The sequence below is a fragment of the Elgaria multicarinata genome, chromosome 3 (assembly GCF_023053635.1).
Source record: "Elgaria multicarinata webbii isolate HBS135686 ecotype San Diego chromosome 3, rElgMul1.1.pri, whole genome shotgun sequence".
Taxonomy (NCBI): Eukaryota; Metazoa; Chordata; class Lepidosauria; order Squamata; family Anguidae; genus Elgaria; species Elgaria multicarinata.
This window is the reverse complement of record NC_086173.1, coordinates 156,296,518-156,314,098: the sequence shown is the minus strand read 5'-3', so window position 1 is coordinate 156,314,098 and position 17,581 is coordinate 156,296,518. Positions and strand designations below refer to the sequence as shown.

Here is a 17,581-nt window from a genome sequence, read left to right as displayed (position 1 = left end):
CAAAGCTGGGAGGCCGCCACTGCCAGAAGAAGAAAAAGCACATGGTGAGCTCGACCCTGGCTCAAGCCAGCTTCTGCCTTACTCCGGAGGAAAGGGCACCGGGTCGCCTCGCCTCTCTCCTCAAACAGGCCACAATGTCTAGGCAGGCGGGCAAGCAGGACTCCCTCTCCCTTCCCCCAGGAAAGCTAGGGACTTGTGGACTACTCGCAAGGCAAACTCTCCTGCTTCCTGATCCTGTGCGCGTGGATCAACGGAACTTGCATCCGAGAAAGCGTTGCACCGGGAGGCACCAGTGTGGCCCGATCCACCTATGCCTCCTTACTCGGAAGCCTTATTCCCCCAAGTAAACGTGCGGAGGGGATCGAGACGCCAGGATGCATAGCGGGTTGCGTTCACACGGAAGTAAGTCCCGGTGAATTCCAGACAGCTCGAAGTGAGCCAGTCCCAGCTCTCCACTCGGCGCACACGTTCGGACTTCCGCACAATTTGGGGTGTGTGTGTGTGCAAGTAGTTTGCCTTGCCTAGGGCGCAAAATAGTTTGGCACCGGCCCTGACTGTTAGAGCAGTATGACAATGGAACCAGTTACCTAGGGAGGTGGTGGGCTCTCCCACACTAGAGGCTAACTTAAACCACATTCGTTTCAAGGAGTCTGTTCTAAGGCTGTTTCTACTCTTGCCTTTTCCCCCGGGATTGTCCCGGGATCATCCCTGTACGTCCAAATGAGACACAGGGGATCCCGGGAGCAGGCAGGGACGATCCCTCCATTTTCCTGGGATAATCCTTAGGTGTAGAAAAGGCCTAAGTAAGATATAAATTGGATTTACCTCTTCTCCAGGAGCCCCTGCCAAAGGAAGTGAGGTAGGTGGCTACTAAGAAGAGGACCTTCTTTGCTGTGGTGTTGCATAGATTTTACATCAGTGGCACTCTGGCTGTGGAATGAGCTTCCCAGAGAGGTTTGCCTGAGCTCCAAATTTTGGGGCTGGCTGAAGACCTTTTTGTTCTCTCAACATTTTAGTTTTTCAGTTTCTTTTATATCTGGTATTGTATGTTAAACGTTTGCCCAGCTGCTATCTTCTGTTTGGTTATTATTTTTGTTTTTTCTATTGTAGTTTCAAACTTCTAAATTTTATACTTTCTTTTATTGTCTTGTAATATCTGGTTTTCATTGTCGTGACCTGCCCAGAGAGATTTGGCTATTGGGTAGCATAAAAATGTAATAAATAAATAAATAAATAAATAAATAAATAATCATTGATGCCGCTTGCTTGACAGACAGAAGTTGTGTGTGTGAACAAATATATCTTCCCTTGTGTAACGGATGCCAGGGTCCACCTGACAACCCTGCAAGGTAGGCTCCTGGACCAAACGTCCTGAACTCCCAGGCAGCCCACCTCCCTAGCCTTGTCCACAACCGGGATGAGCCAGATGTTCAGGGAATAACACACAAAGCAAATTTATTGCAATCACTAAAACTAACACTTAAGGTCTTGGTCAGTAAAAGCCTCTTAAAAAGGGAGAGGGAAAGGGGGGGAAAGGAATGGGGAAAAGGGAGTGAGGAAAAGCTCTAGCAATTAGCCATTACCCCAAGAAACAATCATACGTCCGCATACCCAGCTGAACAACGGCTGGCCTTCTCCAGAATACTGACACACGTTAAAACATAAAAAAAACCTTTCTAACTCCGAGCAACGCCCTGGTTGCATTGGACCTGATCTTCCCACTTGACATACGCACACACCACCAAGGAAGATGGAGGGTCTTCTTCATGGGGCTTTTTATCTCTTTGTTGGACCCCCTGTCCCATGACCCCGGCCAACCAACCAGTGCCCTTCCAGGGCTTTTGCCTACCCCTTCCCACAGGGGCCAGGCCCACCTCTTTTCCCCATAACTGAATCCCCTTAGCTTCTCCACCGCCCGGATAATCTCCAGGTGCTAGTGGGAGGCAGACTAGCTCAAAGCAGGGATGACTTTGGCTGGCAGCCACCAGCTCTAGCCCTCCCCACCCGAGCCTGGCACAGCAGATTTGAAATACATAGAGGGCAGATTTCATAATCACATAGCAACAGCTTAGAGGCGCAGTTTGCACCCCTGCCCTTCACAGTGACCTGCCCAGAGAGATTTGGCTATTCGCCAGCATAAAAATGTAACAAATAAAAAAAAAATTATCATTGGTGCCGATTGCGTGACAGACAGAAGTTGTGTGTGTGAACAAATAGATCTTCCCGTGGAAACCATGCATACATATACACACCTACACAGTTGCTTGGTGGAAGCATCAGTGCAATTTTCCCCTTGGTGACTTGGGGCTCATCTACACCAAGCCAGATATTCCACTATGAAAGCAGTATATAAAAGGCGGGAGCCACACTACTGCTTTATAGCAGTATCAAAGTGCACTGCAGGAGCCACGCTACTGCTTTATAGTGGTACTGAAGTGCACTGACAACTGTTGGGGCCCATGACACCTCTACACCAAGCAGGATATAACACTATGAAAGTGATATATGGTATGTGTCCATGGGCCCCAACAGTTGTCAGCGCACTTCAGTACCACTGTAAAGCAGTAGTGTGGCTTCTGCCTTTTATATACCGCTTTCATAGTGGAATATCCTGCTTGGTGTAAGATGAGCCCTTGGTGTGCGTTTTAGAATACAACAATGAAGGGGTTAAACTGATAGAGTTTTGGTTCGTAGAGAGACCCAGGAATTTGAGAAGGGCAGATGTGAAGGCAGCTGCTTTTGTGTCCCTCCTCCTGGAAAATTGGCTTTTTTAGATTGCTCCCAGTACAACTGGGAGTCCCTCAACGCACTCCCAGGAGTTGCCATGCGGAGGCTTCGAGGAGAGGGTGAGTTCCAAGCAAGGCCTGATTCAGAGGAACTGCGGGAGAGGCAGAAATAGCCAGAGGGAGACAGAGATAGGGAAGAAACAGCAGCCTTGCAAACAAGAGATCCCGGGAGACCACACCGAGAGGGGCGGGCTAGGGTTGCCAACTTACGGCCTCTTCTCTGTGCCTTTCACAGCAGCAATAGAAGGCATTAGCCATTGATAATGTGTGTTCCTGTGCTGCGAAAAGCTTTACTGGCTGATTTCTGCAGATGACTCCTGGGATGTTAAAGGCAACGGCAGCAGGCCAGGCACATTCTTTTCTCTCTCTCCTGGTCAGTTGGCAACCCTAAGCTCTGCAGCTAACTTTATAAAGCTATGTCAATAGGAACCAAGGAAGCGGCCATATTCTGAGTCCAGAGCAGGGGGGCTACCCTACTGTCAACACTAGGGTGACCCTATGAAAAGGAGGACAAGGCTCTTGTATCTTTAACAGTTGCATAGAAAAGGGAATTTCAGCAGGTGTCATTTGTATATATGGGGAACCTGGTGAAATTCCCTCTTCTTCACCACAGTTAAAGTGCCGGAGCTATACTAGAGTGACCATATTTAAAAGAGGGCAGGGCACCTGCAGCTTTAACTGTTGTGATGAAGAGGAAATTTCACCAGATTCTCCATATTTACAAATGACACCTGCTGAAATTTCCTTTTCAATACAATTGTTAAAGATACAGGAGCCCTGTCCTCCTTTTCATAGGGTCACCCTATATTTACCAGGTCAACCCAGCCCAGTGGATGACGATGGCCATACCAAAATCCTAACTCATTCCAGTGGCTCTTCAAAAGGAAGCTGTGTTTAGCTGTCACAACAGCAAGGGATCTCATTGGTCTCAAAACACACACAACTAAATCATGCTTGCTTTGAAGTATTTCTATGGCCATGGATATTCCTATCCATTCCTTCGATCAGCCGCTGAGCTAAGCGTGCGGGGAGTCTGACATAGTGAAGGGGGCCTTTTCATAGAATCATAGAACAGCAGAGTTGGAAGGGGCCTACAAGGCCATCGAGTCCAACCCCCTGCTCAATGCAGGAATCCACCCTAAAGCATCCCTGACAGATGGTTTTGGGTAACTTGGTCCCAGTACAGGCACAAATGGAAGGCACCAGGTTGACTCATGCCAGCACTTTAAATTGGGCCTAAAAGCACAACAGCAACTAATGTAATTGGTACAATATAGGTGTCGCATGCACGTTGGGGCAAAAAAATCCCAGCTTCCAGGCTAACTTGATGGGATCTGAGCTAGAGGTGAATGACTTAGAATGAGATCTTGGGGCTGTGGTGGACAGCTCAATGAAAATGTGCACCCAGTCAGCTGCTGCTGTGAAAAAGGCAAACTTCATGTTAGGCATTATTTAAAAAAGGAATTGAGAATAAAAGTGCAGTGTCATATCGCCTTTATACAAATCTATGGTCCAACCACACTTAGAATACTGTGTGCAGTTCTGGTCACTGCTCCTAAAAAAGATTATTATTTACTGTATTTCTTCGATTCTAAGACGCACTTTTTTCCCCATATAAACATCTCTAAAAATGGGGTGCATCTTAGAATCGCGAGTGCGATTATTATTCTTAGAATCAAAGCTTTTTTTCTGTTAGTGGTACTGAAATTAGTGTGCGTCTTACAATCGACGGCGTCTTACAATCGAAGAAAGGTATTATATTTCTATACCACCCCATTGCTGAAGCTCTCTGTGTAGTTTACATAAGATTAGATATTGTAGAGCTGGAAAAAGGGCAACGAAAATTATCCAGGGGCTAGAGCATCTCCCCTATGAGGGAAGGTTACATCAAGTGGGATTGTTTAGCATGGAAAAAAGGAGGCTGAGGGGAGACATGATAGAGGTGTACAAAACGAGAACGTGGATAGGGAGACATTTTTCTCCCTCTCTCATAATACTAGAACCCAAAGGGGTCATCTGATGAAGCTGATTGGTGGGAGACTCTGGACAGATAAAAGGAAGATTTCTTCACATATTGCATAGTTAAACTGTGGAATTTGCTACCGTAAGATGTAGTGACGGCCACCAATTTGGATGGCTTTAAAAGGAGGAGGAGGAGGCTATCAATGGCTACTAGTCCTGATGGCTATCTGCTACCTCCAGTATCAGAGGCAGAATGCGTTTGCACACTAGTTGGGGAATCTGATTGGCCAATGTGTGAACAGAATGCTGGACTGAATGGATCCTTGGTCTGATCTAGCAGGGCTCTTCTTATGTTCTTATGGTTTCTCTGGACCCTAGCTGCTTGGGATAACAAGGAAGGGCTTTTCCTTTAACTAGCTGTACCCGGCGTAACATGTAGCATATCTTAAAGTTTATTAATTAAATATCGCATTTTATTAGGCCGGGGCCTCGGCTTGCAGCAGGAGAGCAGCCTCCCACCTGGCCACCAAGGGCCCCGGCCGTGCCTCGCTCATGCTCCGGACCATGGCACTGCCCCCTTTGTGGGGGGGGGGAGCAAAGAGGCAGAAAGGGGGGTAGGATTACCTTGGAAAGCCCGGAGGAGTCAGGCAAGGGGTTTAGCAACCTGTATCAGCTGACGTTACACTTTGTTATGGTTGCTTAGCAACTTGTATCAGCTGAAGCCTGTACGGAAACATACCTAAGCGTTTTATATATATAGAATAGATAGATGCCTTGCCCGCAGGATTGCCAGAGGCACCTGGCTGTCCACTGCTGGAAATTGGCTGCTGAGCTGGACAGACCATTGGTTCGAGTTTGCTGTTTCTCACAGTGCACTTCTGGGCATTGAGCGGAGTGTTTTTCGTTCCACTTACAGAGCAAGGAAACGCAGCTGGGATAAAAATGGAGAAGCGGAATCCAGCTGAAATTGAGCCAGAGGAGACACTGAAGAGAGACCTTCACATCATCCAGGTAGAGGTGAACGGAGAGCTTTCGCCGGGAGTAGACGCCCGTGAAATCAAGCAAGAACCAGAGGAAGGCCCGCAGCCGTGCTGGGGAGCTCAGAGGCACAACTTCCCGAAAGATGCAGCCTCTCCTCAGTCAGGATGGAAAACCCCACACCCATCTCAGTCCCAATCCAAGGAGATCCCTAAGGATTTAAAATACCCCTTCAAGGGATTTGTGGATGCCAGGCAGTGGCCTTGCGGAGAGTGGAGGACCCAAATGACCCTGGACCCTGCGGAATCCCAGCCGATTGATGGAAGCCAGGAGCTTTCTAGGAATGTCACAGAGGAAGGGGTTTCAAACGAGGACAGTGTCAGCTCAGAGATACGGCGTTGGCATTTCCGGAGGTTCTCCTACTGGGAGGCCAAGGGGCCGCAAGAGGCATTTGGCCAGCTCTGGGAACTTTGCTGTCAGTGGCTGGAGCCAGACAGACACACCAAGGAGCAGATGCTGGAGCTGGTGATCCTGGAGCAATTCCTGGCCATCCTGCCAGAGGAAATGCAGAGCTGGGTCCATGAACGGGGACCAGAGACTGGCAGCCAGGCGGCGGCCCTGGCCACGGATTTCCTCCTGATGCTGAAGGAGACTGAGAAGGGCCAAGAGCAGGTGAGAAAAAACATTTCCCTCCTGATGATCAGAGAGCAGAATGTGAGTTTGGGTTTCCCCCCTCTCTAATGGAGAAAAGAGGAGGGCTACTGACGGTGGAAGAAATCTGGCTCTGGTTCCTATTTAGGTAAGGTGACCCTATGGAAAGGAGGACCAGGCTCCTGTATCTTTAATAGTGGTGTAGAAAAGGGAATTTCAGCAGGTGTCATTGTTATGCATGCAGAACCTGGTGAAATCCCCTCTTCATCCCAACAGTTAAAGCTGCAAGAGCCCTGCCCTCTTTTGCATCTGGTCAAAAAAGGAAAAAAGGCATCTAGAAAAAAGGTGGGATATAAATGTAATGAATAAATAAAATAAATAAAAAGGGAATCTCAGCAGGTGTCATTTGTATGCATGCAGCACCTGGTGACATTCCCTCTTCATCACAACAGTTAGAGCTGCAGGAGCCCTGCCTAGCATGACCAGATACAAAAGAGGGCAGGGCTCCTGCAGCTCTAACTGTTGTGATGAAGAGGGAATGTCACTAGGTGCTGCATGCGTACAAAGGACAGCTGCTGAAATTCCCTTTTCTGTACGACTGTTAAAGATACAGGAGCCCTGTCCTCCTTTCCACAGGGTCACCCTATATTTAGGGGCCAATAAACAAACTGAAACCGAAAAGGGTGGAGGCCCTGGGGGTAGGTGGTTCTCATGCCTGGGAATTGGGTGTGCAGCCTGTTCTAGATGGGGATGCACTCCCCCGAAAGATAGGGTGGCCACATGTGTACCCCAAAAGAAGATCCTCCAAAAATAGGGTGACCATATTTTGGAAACCAAAAAGGAGGACAACATGGTCGCCCCCAAAGGGGCATGTCTGATTTTACAGCACACATTTAAGACAAATCTGTTCCACATAACATCTTAATGTTAAAATCACTGAAATAAAGAACAAGTGAGAGATTCAATGTATCTGAAATTAACTTCACTCACTCCTACTTTTGTAGGTTTTGCTGTACTTTGAAGCTTTTGCTATACTCTGTGTGTTACATTCTCCCCTTCCCTCAAATATCTTTTCTGACTGTATCTTCACTCATTGCAAGCTGCTGTTGTTGTTAACAGGGTTTGCTACTGGCCCCAGATCTATTTCAAATTTGGTATGGCTAAAGCTCTACCTAAAAGCTATCATGGTGCGAACTTTCAGCTCTTTATCTTTAAAAATGACAGTTTAAAAATAATTTTAAAACCTCATTTTTTAAAAAAATCCTAAAAAATCAATGGATGAATGGAACTGTTTCAAATTTGGTGTGGCTAAAGCTCTACCTAAATCCTTTCATGGTGCAAAATTTCATCTCTTTATCTTTAAAAATGACGATTTAAAAAATAATAATTTTAAAACCTCAATTTTAAAAAAAATCCTAAAAAATCAATGGATGAACGGATCTGTTTCAAATTTGGTATGACTAAAGCCCTTCCTACGAGCTACCATTGTGCCAAGTTTCATGTCTTTATCTTAAAAAATGATGGAGTTATAAGCATTTATGTTAATTCCCATTAGAGCAGCTCTTTGAAAAAAATCCGGACTTCCCCTCCCCCTCCCGGATTTGCCATCAAAAACCCGGGCAAATCCAGGCAAATCCGTTCATATGGTCACCCTATCCAAAAAGGTCAAAGCGGGGAGATTTGCATAATATTTGCATATGCTGGTTTATATAGAGATGCAAGATTGGAAAGAATGACTGTAATTTAAATAAAAAATACAATGCATCTTACCATTTCCTGGATTTTGCATGTTTTTTCCCCATTCTAAAAGATATGTAAGACTTAGTTACTGGCAGCAAGAACTTGAAGCTAAAATACGGTGGCATCTTTTTGCCTGCCCCCCTTGCCTTCAGCACTGTCCAACACCAGAATGTGCCCTTGATGAGATAAGCTCTGGAGAGAGCTCACCACCAGCTGGAGAAGAAGAAACCGTGAGAGCTTTCTCCCCCACTAGTACAGGCTGGCCAGTGTCTGGCACCAACTCCTCTACTTCAGAGACTGATTCTGATTGATTACCTGAAACACCTTCTTCCAAAACAGGGGAACAGGGCTAGACATGACACTTGTTCTGTTGTAAGTGCTATCTTAGAATCATAGAATAGTAGAGTTGGAAGGGGCCTATAAGGCCATCAAGTCCAACCCCCTGCTCAATGCAGGAATCCACCCTAAAGCATCCCTGACAGATGCTTGTCCAGCTGCCTCTTGAATGCCTGCCTCGAGTATTGGAGAGCCCAAAACCTCCCTAGGTAACTGGTTCCATTGTCATACTGTTCTAACAGTCAGGAAGTTTTTCCTGATGTCCAGCCAGAATCTGGCTTCCTGTCACTTAAGCCCATTATTCCATGTCCTGCACTCTGGGAGGATCGAGAAGAGATCCTGGCCCTCCTCTGTGTGACAACCTTTTAAGTATTTGAAGAGTGCTATCATATCTCCCCTGAAACCTCTCAAGGTTAAACATGCCCAGTTCTTTCAGTCTCTCTTCATAGGGCTTTGTTTCCAGACCCCTGATCATCCTGGTTGCCCTCCTCTGAACACGCTGTGTTCTAATCATGATAATGTGGTTTTAGTGTTTTTATTACACTGTGTGTTTTTAATAATATTTGTACAGGGTGCCCTGGTAGCCTTAAGGGTCAAGTTTTTAAATATTTAAATGAATAAAGAAAATGTACTCTTCTGCCTCTTGCGTAAATGATGTGCTGGTCTGCATTTCAGTCACCCTTTGGACAGGATCCGTCAGACATTGCAAAGGTGCAGCTTTCCACGGAGGCTGTGAAAGAAGGTGATAGAAAGGCGACCTTTCCAGGTAAGGGTTTATGGGGCTCCAAAACTTTGTTTGAGAACTGGAGGTGTGCTTGCAGTGTGGAGGCAACGTCCATTCCTATTTGTTTATTTATTTATTTATTTATTTTATTTAAAGCATTTGTATCCCGTCCTATATCACTAGGATCTCAGGGGGGTGTACAGATAAACTCATGCAATATAAAACTATAAATATAGACAGCTAAAAACAAATTAAACCATTAATCAAGCTAAAACCAGTATAGAATTTAAAAGCGGTAAAACCAATTAAAACAGTTAAAACAATGTGCGAGCTTGGTGAAATTTAGCCATCCAAGGTTTTGTTAAAAAGCCATGTTTTCACTTGGCGCCGGAATAAAGTCAGCGTTGGCGCCAGTCAGGCCTGCAAGGGGAGGGCATTCCACAGCCAGGGTGCCACAACAGAGAAAGCCCTCTCCCTTGTCCCACCACAGTGAATGTGTTGTGCTGGTGGGATGCGGAGAAGGGCTCCTGCAACAGATCTCAAGTCTCGGGCAGGCATAAGGAGAGGCACTCCCTCAAGTATAGAGGTCCCAAGACGTTTAGGACTTTAAACATCATTACCAACACCTTGAATTCCGACCGGAAGCGTATAGGCAGCCAGTGCAATTCCTTTAAGACCGGTGTTATGTGTACGGCGACCATATGAAAAGGAGGACAGGGCTCCTGTATCTTTAACAGCTGTATTGGAAAGGAAATTTCAGCAGGTGTCATTTGTATATATGGGGAACCTGGTGAAATTCCCTCTTCATCACAACAGTTAAAGCTGCAGGTGCCCTGCCCTCTTTTAAATCTGGTCATCCTAGTATAGCTCCTGCAGCTTTAACTGTTGTGATGAAGAGGGAATTTCACCAGGTTCCCCATATATACAAATGACTCCTGCTGAAATTCCCTTTTCTATGCAACTGTTAAAGATACAGGAGCTCTGTCCTCCTTTTCATATGGTCACCCTAGTTATGTGGTCTCTATGGGATGCTCCAGTCAGCAGTCCAGCTGCTGCATTTTACACTAGCTGCAGCTTCCGAGTCATCTTCAAGGGCAGCCCCACGTAGAATGCATTGCAGTAGTCTAATCGGGGAAGTTAGCCGTGCATGCACTACTGAATATATGTAAAGTGTGTGTTTTTTCTTTACACAATGCATTTTCTCGATGGCCTTATAGGCCCCTTCCAACTCTACTATTCTATGATTCTATGATCCTGTTCTCTTTTGTTGATATACACATTAAAAAGAAGAAGAAAAAAAGAAGACTTCCATTCCTCCCTTACTACCTGAAGTTCAAAATGCGTTGCAACTCCAGGTCCAAGACCAATGACATGACCTGTGTGCCGGAAGGTCTCCAGCTTAAATTTTCCCTCAGTTTTTTTTTTAATATTTGTACCTTTAACAAATAAAGCAAAGCAGGGAGGGGAGAGCTACAAACATTAATACTGATAGCAAGAACATAAGAAAAACAAGGATAAAAGCATGTCCAGTGATAGCAACTGTTCACAATGTACACTGATGGTGCTATATAAATAAATAATAATAATAACAATACCGTTGATTGAGAAAGAAACAAAACAATCAAACAGACAGTTTTAGGGTGGATTCCTGCATTGAGCAGGGGGTTGGACTCGATGGCCTTGTAGGCCCCTTCCAACTCTGCTATTCTATGATTCTATGATATTACCTCAGTTGCATCTAGGGTGGCCATTTATGAATTGCTCCAAAGAGGACATGTATCACCCACAAAGAGGGGAAAAAGATTGGGGCTGTGCACGCCCTCCCCAAACTGCTTCGGATCCCGATCCGGACCTTCCGGATTGGGCCCAAACCGGTTCGGGTTGATCCAGACCTCCCCCGATCCGCAATCTGGGGGTCCAGATCAATATTCAGATGCCATTTTGCCCCCCCCCCTTCCCCACTTACTTGCCTCTGCGGCAGATGGCGGAGGCAGGTAAGTAGGGAAGGGGGGACAAAATGAGGGCCGAATAAGCCCCCCTTGCCTGGCTCCGCCGTCCACCACCACATGGACTGTGGCAGACGACAGAGCCAGGTAATCCCCCCTCCCCCCTCCCCCACTTACCTTGCTCCATCGTCTGTCACTGCCGTAGTCCGTGCGGCGGCTTCAACTGACGCCCAGGCCTAAGGCCAGAAATAGGCCGCGTCGCGCTCCGCTCCGAATCTGGGGATCCATAATGGAGCAGAGCACCCCTAGAAAAGATGACACGATTCGCATATAATTTGCACATGTATAGATGTGAAATTAGAAAGGATTATTATAATTTAAATAAAGATAAGTACATCTCACCATGGTTTGACCGGGTAACCTGTGCGCCTGCCTGTTCAGTCTGTTGTTCAGGTGATAAATGGGTTATTGTGTGTATGTATGTGTGTATTCTGGATGAATACTTGGGTATTTTTGTGTATTCTGGATTAGCACTTTTCATATTGTATTGTTTTTAGGTTGCGTTTTTAAGGTGTTTGTTTTTCTTCTTTGTGTTATTGTGCTAATTATGGCTTCTATTGATTTTGTTTCTCTCTCTCTCTCTCTCTCTCTCTCTCTCTCTCTCTCTCTCTCTCTCACACACACACACACACACACCCACCCAAGCCTGGAAATTATGGATTTTGGTAATTCTAGCTGTAAAAGTCACTTCAGGACAGCTTTTCACAGGGAAAAGCAACAGTAGTAGTAGTACTAATAATACATTTCTCTTTGCTCTGTTAGTTTTGAGGTGGTTGTTGTTGTTGTTGTTGTTTAATCTAGGGGAGCTTTCAAAGTTTGTATTCTCCGTTTGCAGTGGGAGAAATGGTACAGCAAACTCAAGCACTTTATGACTCTGTCCCCTCATTCTGCTGCATGTGCAGAAGCAGCCAGAGTTATGCATTCTGAAGTAGTCCTTTCCCCAGGGAGATTTGTACCACAAGAACATAAGAAGAATCATAGAATCGTAGAATAGTAGAGTGGCAGGAAAAAGAACGTCAAGAGCAAATCATAGACTAGTAGAGTTGGAAGGGGCTATAAGGCCATTGAGTCCAACCCCTGCTCAATGCAGGAATCCACCCTAAAGCATCCCTGACAGATGGTTGTCCAGCTGCCTCTTGAAGGCCTCTAGTGTGAGAGAGCCCACAACCTCCCTAGGTAACTGATTCCATTGTCGTACTGCTCTAACAGTCAGGAAGTTTTTCCTTATGTCCAGCTGGAATCTGGCTTCCTTTATCTTGAGCCCATTATTCCGTGTCCTGTACTCTGGGAGGATCGAGAAGAGATCCTGGCCCTCCTCTGTGGGACAACCTTTTAAGTATTTGAAGAGTGCTATCATGTCTCCCCTCAATCTTCTCTTCTCCAGACTAAACATGCCCAGTTCTTTCAGTCTCTCTTCATAGGGCTTTGTTTCCAGACCCCTGATCATCCTGGCTCCCCTCCTCTGAACACGCTCCAGCTTGTCTGCGTCCTTCTTGAATTGTGGAGCCCAGAACTGGACGCAATACTCTAGATGAGGCCTAACCAGGGCCGAATAGAGAGGAACCAGTACCTCACGTGATTTGGAAGCTATACTTCTATTAATGCAGCCCAAAATAGCATTTGCCTTTCTTGCAGCCATATCGCACTGTTGGCTCATATTCAGCTTGCGATCTACAATTCCAAGATCCTTCTTGTTTATAGTATTGCTGAGCCATGCTGGATCAGATCAAGGCTCTATCTAGACAGCAGCTGTCCAAGGGAAACCCACAAGCAGCACATGAGTGCAACAGCTCTCTCCCACCCATATTCCTCAATACATAGGCATACTGCCTCTGTTACTGAGCATAGCACATAGCCATCAGGGCTAGCAGCCATTGATAGCCTTCTCCTCCAGGAATTTATCCAACTCCCTTTTAAAGCCCTCCAAATTGGTGGTCATCACTACACCTTGTGGCAGTGAGTTCCATAATTTAACTATGCGCTGTGTGAAGAAGTACTTCCTCTTATTTGTCCTGGATCTCCCACCAATCAGCTTCATGGAATGACCCTATTGGGTTCTAATATTTTGAGAGAAGGAGAAAAATGTCTCTCTTTCCACTTTCTCCACACCATGCATAATGCCTTTCTCACTGTGAAAATCAGGTCTTAACTTTGAATGTTTGGAACATGGCTGATGTGGTGTTTCTCTATTTATCCCAGGAGATGATTGGCAAGCGAACATAAAAGAGGAGGTAGTGGAAGAGGCTCTTCCGCTGGAAGGACCTGAGCAAGGAGACACCCCAGGAGCTTCATGGGAAAGAGCTGAAGAGAAACGTCTCCAGGTTCCTGAAACAGAACACGTCCCCAGACGTTTGCAGGACCAGGAAAATCTCCAGGCAAGCGGTCTGTGGAAGAGGACGGAACAATCCTTCCTTTGTGAGGTTGTTCACAAAGGCCTACACGAAAGGACCTTCCAAGAGGGAATGCGCCGGCGTAAGAGAAAGAAGGCTGGTGTGGATTGTGAGGAAAGCCTGCTCCAGAGCTTAGACCTTCTTGAGAACCAGAGACGGCAGCCTGGAGAAAAGCTGTCTAAATCCTCCGAATGGGAGAAAAGCCTCAAGCTGAGGCTGCACCTTAATATGCCTGAAAGGAAACTCTCGGGAGGGACCCCCTCCGTATGGTCAGACTGTGGGAAAAGGTTCCCTCAGCCTTACGACGCTCCCAGACCTCAGGAAATCCAGGCCAGAGCAAACCAGCATATATGCTCAGAGTGCGGCAGGACCTTCAGCAGGCAATCCCACCTCCTGATACATCAGCGAATGCATACAGGGGAAAAGCCGTACACGTGCTCAGAGTGCGGAAAGAGCTTCAGCTACAGCTCAGTCCTCACAGAACACGAAAGGATCCACACTGGGGAGAAGCCCTACGAATGCTCGGACTGCAGGCAAACTTTCAGCCGCAGGTCGTACCTCATTCAGCACGAAAGAACCCACACAGGAGTGAAGCCCTACGAATGCGGGGAGTGCCTAAAGTGTTTCACGCGTCGCAGCGGCCTTCTTCGACATCAGAAACTCCATGTAGCAAAGAAGCTGGGATGAAGCCATGTTTTCTTTCTTTCTTTCTTTTTTTAATCCTACGCATTCAAAAGACATTGGCTGCGTCCGGACAACGCAATAGTCAATGGTGGGTTACTACTTAACACCACGGTTGATTGCTGAGGGGGTACTCTCCATACCACATGAATTATTATCAACAGTGCTGTGGATTAAGGCCAGCATTGAGTTGACAGACTCATCCCCCCCCTCTCCCCCCAGTCCTCCCGCTGGTATCCCATCAGCCATTGCGAGTTTTGCTGGCTGGACTACAGCGGTAGCTTTGGTCCCTCTTTCCAGGGGACTCTTTAAAATATGGTTTTCAATGTATGTGTATTTTGCTTGTTTTTGTGGTTTTTAATCTTTGTATATTGTTTTTAAATGGTTTATCTCATGTGAACCGCCCAGAGAGCTTCGGCTATGGGGCGGTATACAAATGCCATAAATAAATAAATAAATGTCACTGGAAATAACCAACTGTGTGCGACAAAGTAGTCAACGGTGCCCGACACAAGACGTAATCACCGACGGTTGTTCAAAAAATCAACTCTGCACAGCGCCGGTTGCTTGTGTTGGTTATTTCGGCCGGATAACCAAAAGTGGTGTGAAAAAGGCCTGACAGGCGACACAATAACCCACCGTTGACTATTTAACCCACTGTTGGTCATTGTGTTGTCCAAACCCAGTTGTTGTTGAATGCTCACTGCAGCTGGAGAACTTCATGAATAAGCATTGACTGTCGGCTGTGCATTGTTCGTTTGTTTTGTTTTCATGTTTTCTGTAAGAATAGAAGAATTGCCTTACTGGCCCAGAACAAAGTTTATTTCATTGTATTTATATCACACCCTCCCTTCAAGGTAGGGGTGTTGCTTAGGGTGACCACATTAAAAGGAGGACAGGGCTCCTGTATCTTTAACAGTTGTGATGAAAGATGGAATTTTACCAGGTGCGGCATGCATACAAATTTCAGCAGGTGTCATTTGTATGCATGCCGCACCTGGTGAAATTCCATCTTCATCACAACAGTTAAAGCTGCAGGAGCCCTGCCCTCTTCTGTATCTGGTCATAAAGCTGCAGGAGCCCTGACCAGGGTGATGGTGAGCGGGATGGTGAACTGGTGCTGAAAACAGTTAAAATCTTTAATGATTCTTTTTTTATACAAGAGGCTCAATGTATCAGATTTAATAAAATCCTTCCTCAGGAACTGACGCTAGATACATTCAAATAAATCTTGAGTAAGAACTTTTTGGCAAAACACAGTTCCCCAACAGAACACCTAGAAGAAAGAAAAGCTCAAGATTTTTAACATACAAGAACAGGTTGTTTTTTAGCAGCCTGTATCAAGTGTCAGCTCCTGAGGAAGGGTTTTATTAAATCTGAAACATCGAGCCTTTTATATAAAAGGGAACCATTAAATAGGGTGACCATATGAAAAGCAGGACAGGGCTCCTGTATCTTTAACAATTGTATTGAAAAGGAAATTTCAGCAGGTGTCATTTGTAAATATGGAGAATCTGGTGAAATTTCCTCTTCATCACAACAGTTAAAGCTGCAGGTGCTCTGCCCTCTTTTAAATCTGGTCATTCTAGTATAGCTCCTGCACTTTAACTGTTCTGATGAAGGGGAAATTTCACCAGGTTCTCCATATATACAAATGACACCTGCTGAAATTCCCTTTTTGGTGCAACTGTTAAAGATACAGGAGCCCTGTCCTCCTTTTCATATGGTCACCCTACCATTAAAGATTTTAACTGTTTTCAGCAGCACCAGAGCTTGCCTCCCGTTCATCATCATCCATCTAGTGGTACTCTTTTTCCCTGTAACCACACGTCAGTGTTGATCCTAACCCTCACAATTTAGTTAGCACTCTCTCAGACTCAGAGGCCAACGCCAAGCGGCCACCTAGCCTCAGGGGTCTAAAAGGGAATTTCAGCAGGTGTCCTTTGTATGCATGCGGCACCTGGTGAAATTCCCTCTTCATCACAACAGCTGCAAGAGTATAGCTAGAGTGACCAGATACAGAGGAGGGCAGGGCTCCTGCACTTTAACTGTTGTGATTAAGAGGGAATTTCACCAGGTTCTCCATATACACAAATGACACTTGCTGAAATTCCCTTTTCTATGCCACTGTTAAAGATGCAGGAGCCCTGTCCTCCTTTTCATAGGGTCACCCCAGTGTTGCTCCGTTGCTTTTTAGATCTGGCTGAGGTCCGCCCAGAGATTGGACGGTATAGAAATGCAATAATAAATAAATAAATAAATAAATAAACAAACTTTTCACAGCCGCACGATTCTGGCAATGTTCTGTGTCCACGGCTGCCGCCCCGGCTAAGGACCGTAGTACTGAAGGGGTTAAAGTGACAGAGCTATGAATGCTAGAGCGGCCCCAGCATGTTGTGGGGGGGGAAGGTGCCCAAGGCAAGGCTCCTTCCGGTTCTCTTTCCCTTGGACGGGCAGCAGCTCCTAGCATTCTGCAGCCTGGGAGCCATCGAGGAGGAGGCGAGTTGCCCGGGAGGCCAATGCAGAGGAACCCCGCAAAAGCAGGTAGGTTAAAGGGGCACGTGGCTTTATTTTAATTCAAAAAACCCTCTCTTCTTCTGAGTCAGAGAGAACAAGAAGAGCAGGACCCTTTTACTTGGGGAGGCGGCTGATAAAGTCGCAGGCTCAAGCTAGATGCTGCTTTAATTGTGCAAGAGCATGAGAAGAGCCTTGCAGGGTTGTTGTTGTTTTTATTTATTTATTTATTTATATAGCACCATCAATGTACATGGTGCTGTACAGAGTAAAAGAATAAACAAGCAACACCCTGCCACATAGGGGTACTTTCTAATAAAATCGTAATAAAACAATAAGAAAGGGAAGAGAATGCACCAAATAGGTGCAGGGGACAATAAAACTAACAGTGTAAAAGTAAGAACAATGTCAAGTTCTAAAAGCTGTAGGAGAAAGAAAAGTTTTCAATTGAGCTTTAAAAACAGTAATTCAACTCATGTTCCGCAAATGCTCTGGAAGACAATTCCAGGCATAAGGGGCAGCGAGAGAAAATGGATGAAGCCGAGCAAGAGAAGTAGAGACCCTTGGGCGGGTAAGAAACATGGCATTCCATGAGCAGGGCAATAATGTGAGATGAGAGAAGAAGGATAGGAAGGATAGACCAAGGGTTCATCTTGTCAGCATCTGTTCACATAGGGTGACCATATGAAAAGGAGGACAGGGCTCCTGTATCTTTAACAGTTGCATAGAAGAGGGAATTTCAGCAGGTGTTATTTGTATGCATGCAGCACCTGGTGAAATCCCCCCTTCATCACAACAGTTAAAAGCTGCAGG

At 45.9% G+C, this 17,581-nt stretch overlaps 1 protein-coding gene across 1 annotated transcript; it reads left to right on the top strand.

The window, feature by feature from the left end:
* Window positions 1–2,774: 2,774 nt before the first annotated feature.
* On the top strand, window positions 2,775–14,478 carry LOC134396203 (zinc finger protein 397-like). The gene is made up of 4 exons (XM_063122613.1): window positions 2,775–2,846; window positions 5,665–6,398; window positions 9,129–9,219; window positions 13,383–14,478. Exons 1-4 carry the CDS (start codon window positions 2,825–2,827, stop codon window positions 14,258–14,260), a joined length of 1,725 nt encoding a protein of 574 aa, XP_062978683.1. The 5' UTR covers window positions 2,775–2,824; the 3' UTR covers window positions 14,261–14,478.
* Window positions 14,479–17,581: the final 3,103 nt, after the last annotated feature.

Coding starts and splice junctions, on each gene's coding strand:
- LOC134396203 (XM_063122613.1), top strand. CDS start 2,825: ATGCGGAGGCTTCGAGGAGAGG. Junction 6,399..9,128: donor CTGAGAAGGGCCAAGAGCAG/GTGAGAAAAAAC, acceptor TCTGCATTTCAG/TCACCCTTTGGACAGGATCC. Junction 9,220..13,382: donor TAGAAAGGCGACCTTTCCAG/GTAAGGGTTTAT, acceptor TATTTATCCCAG/GAGATGATTGGCAAGCGAAC.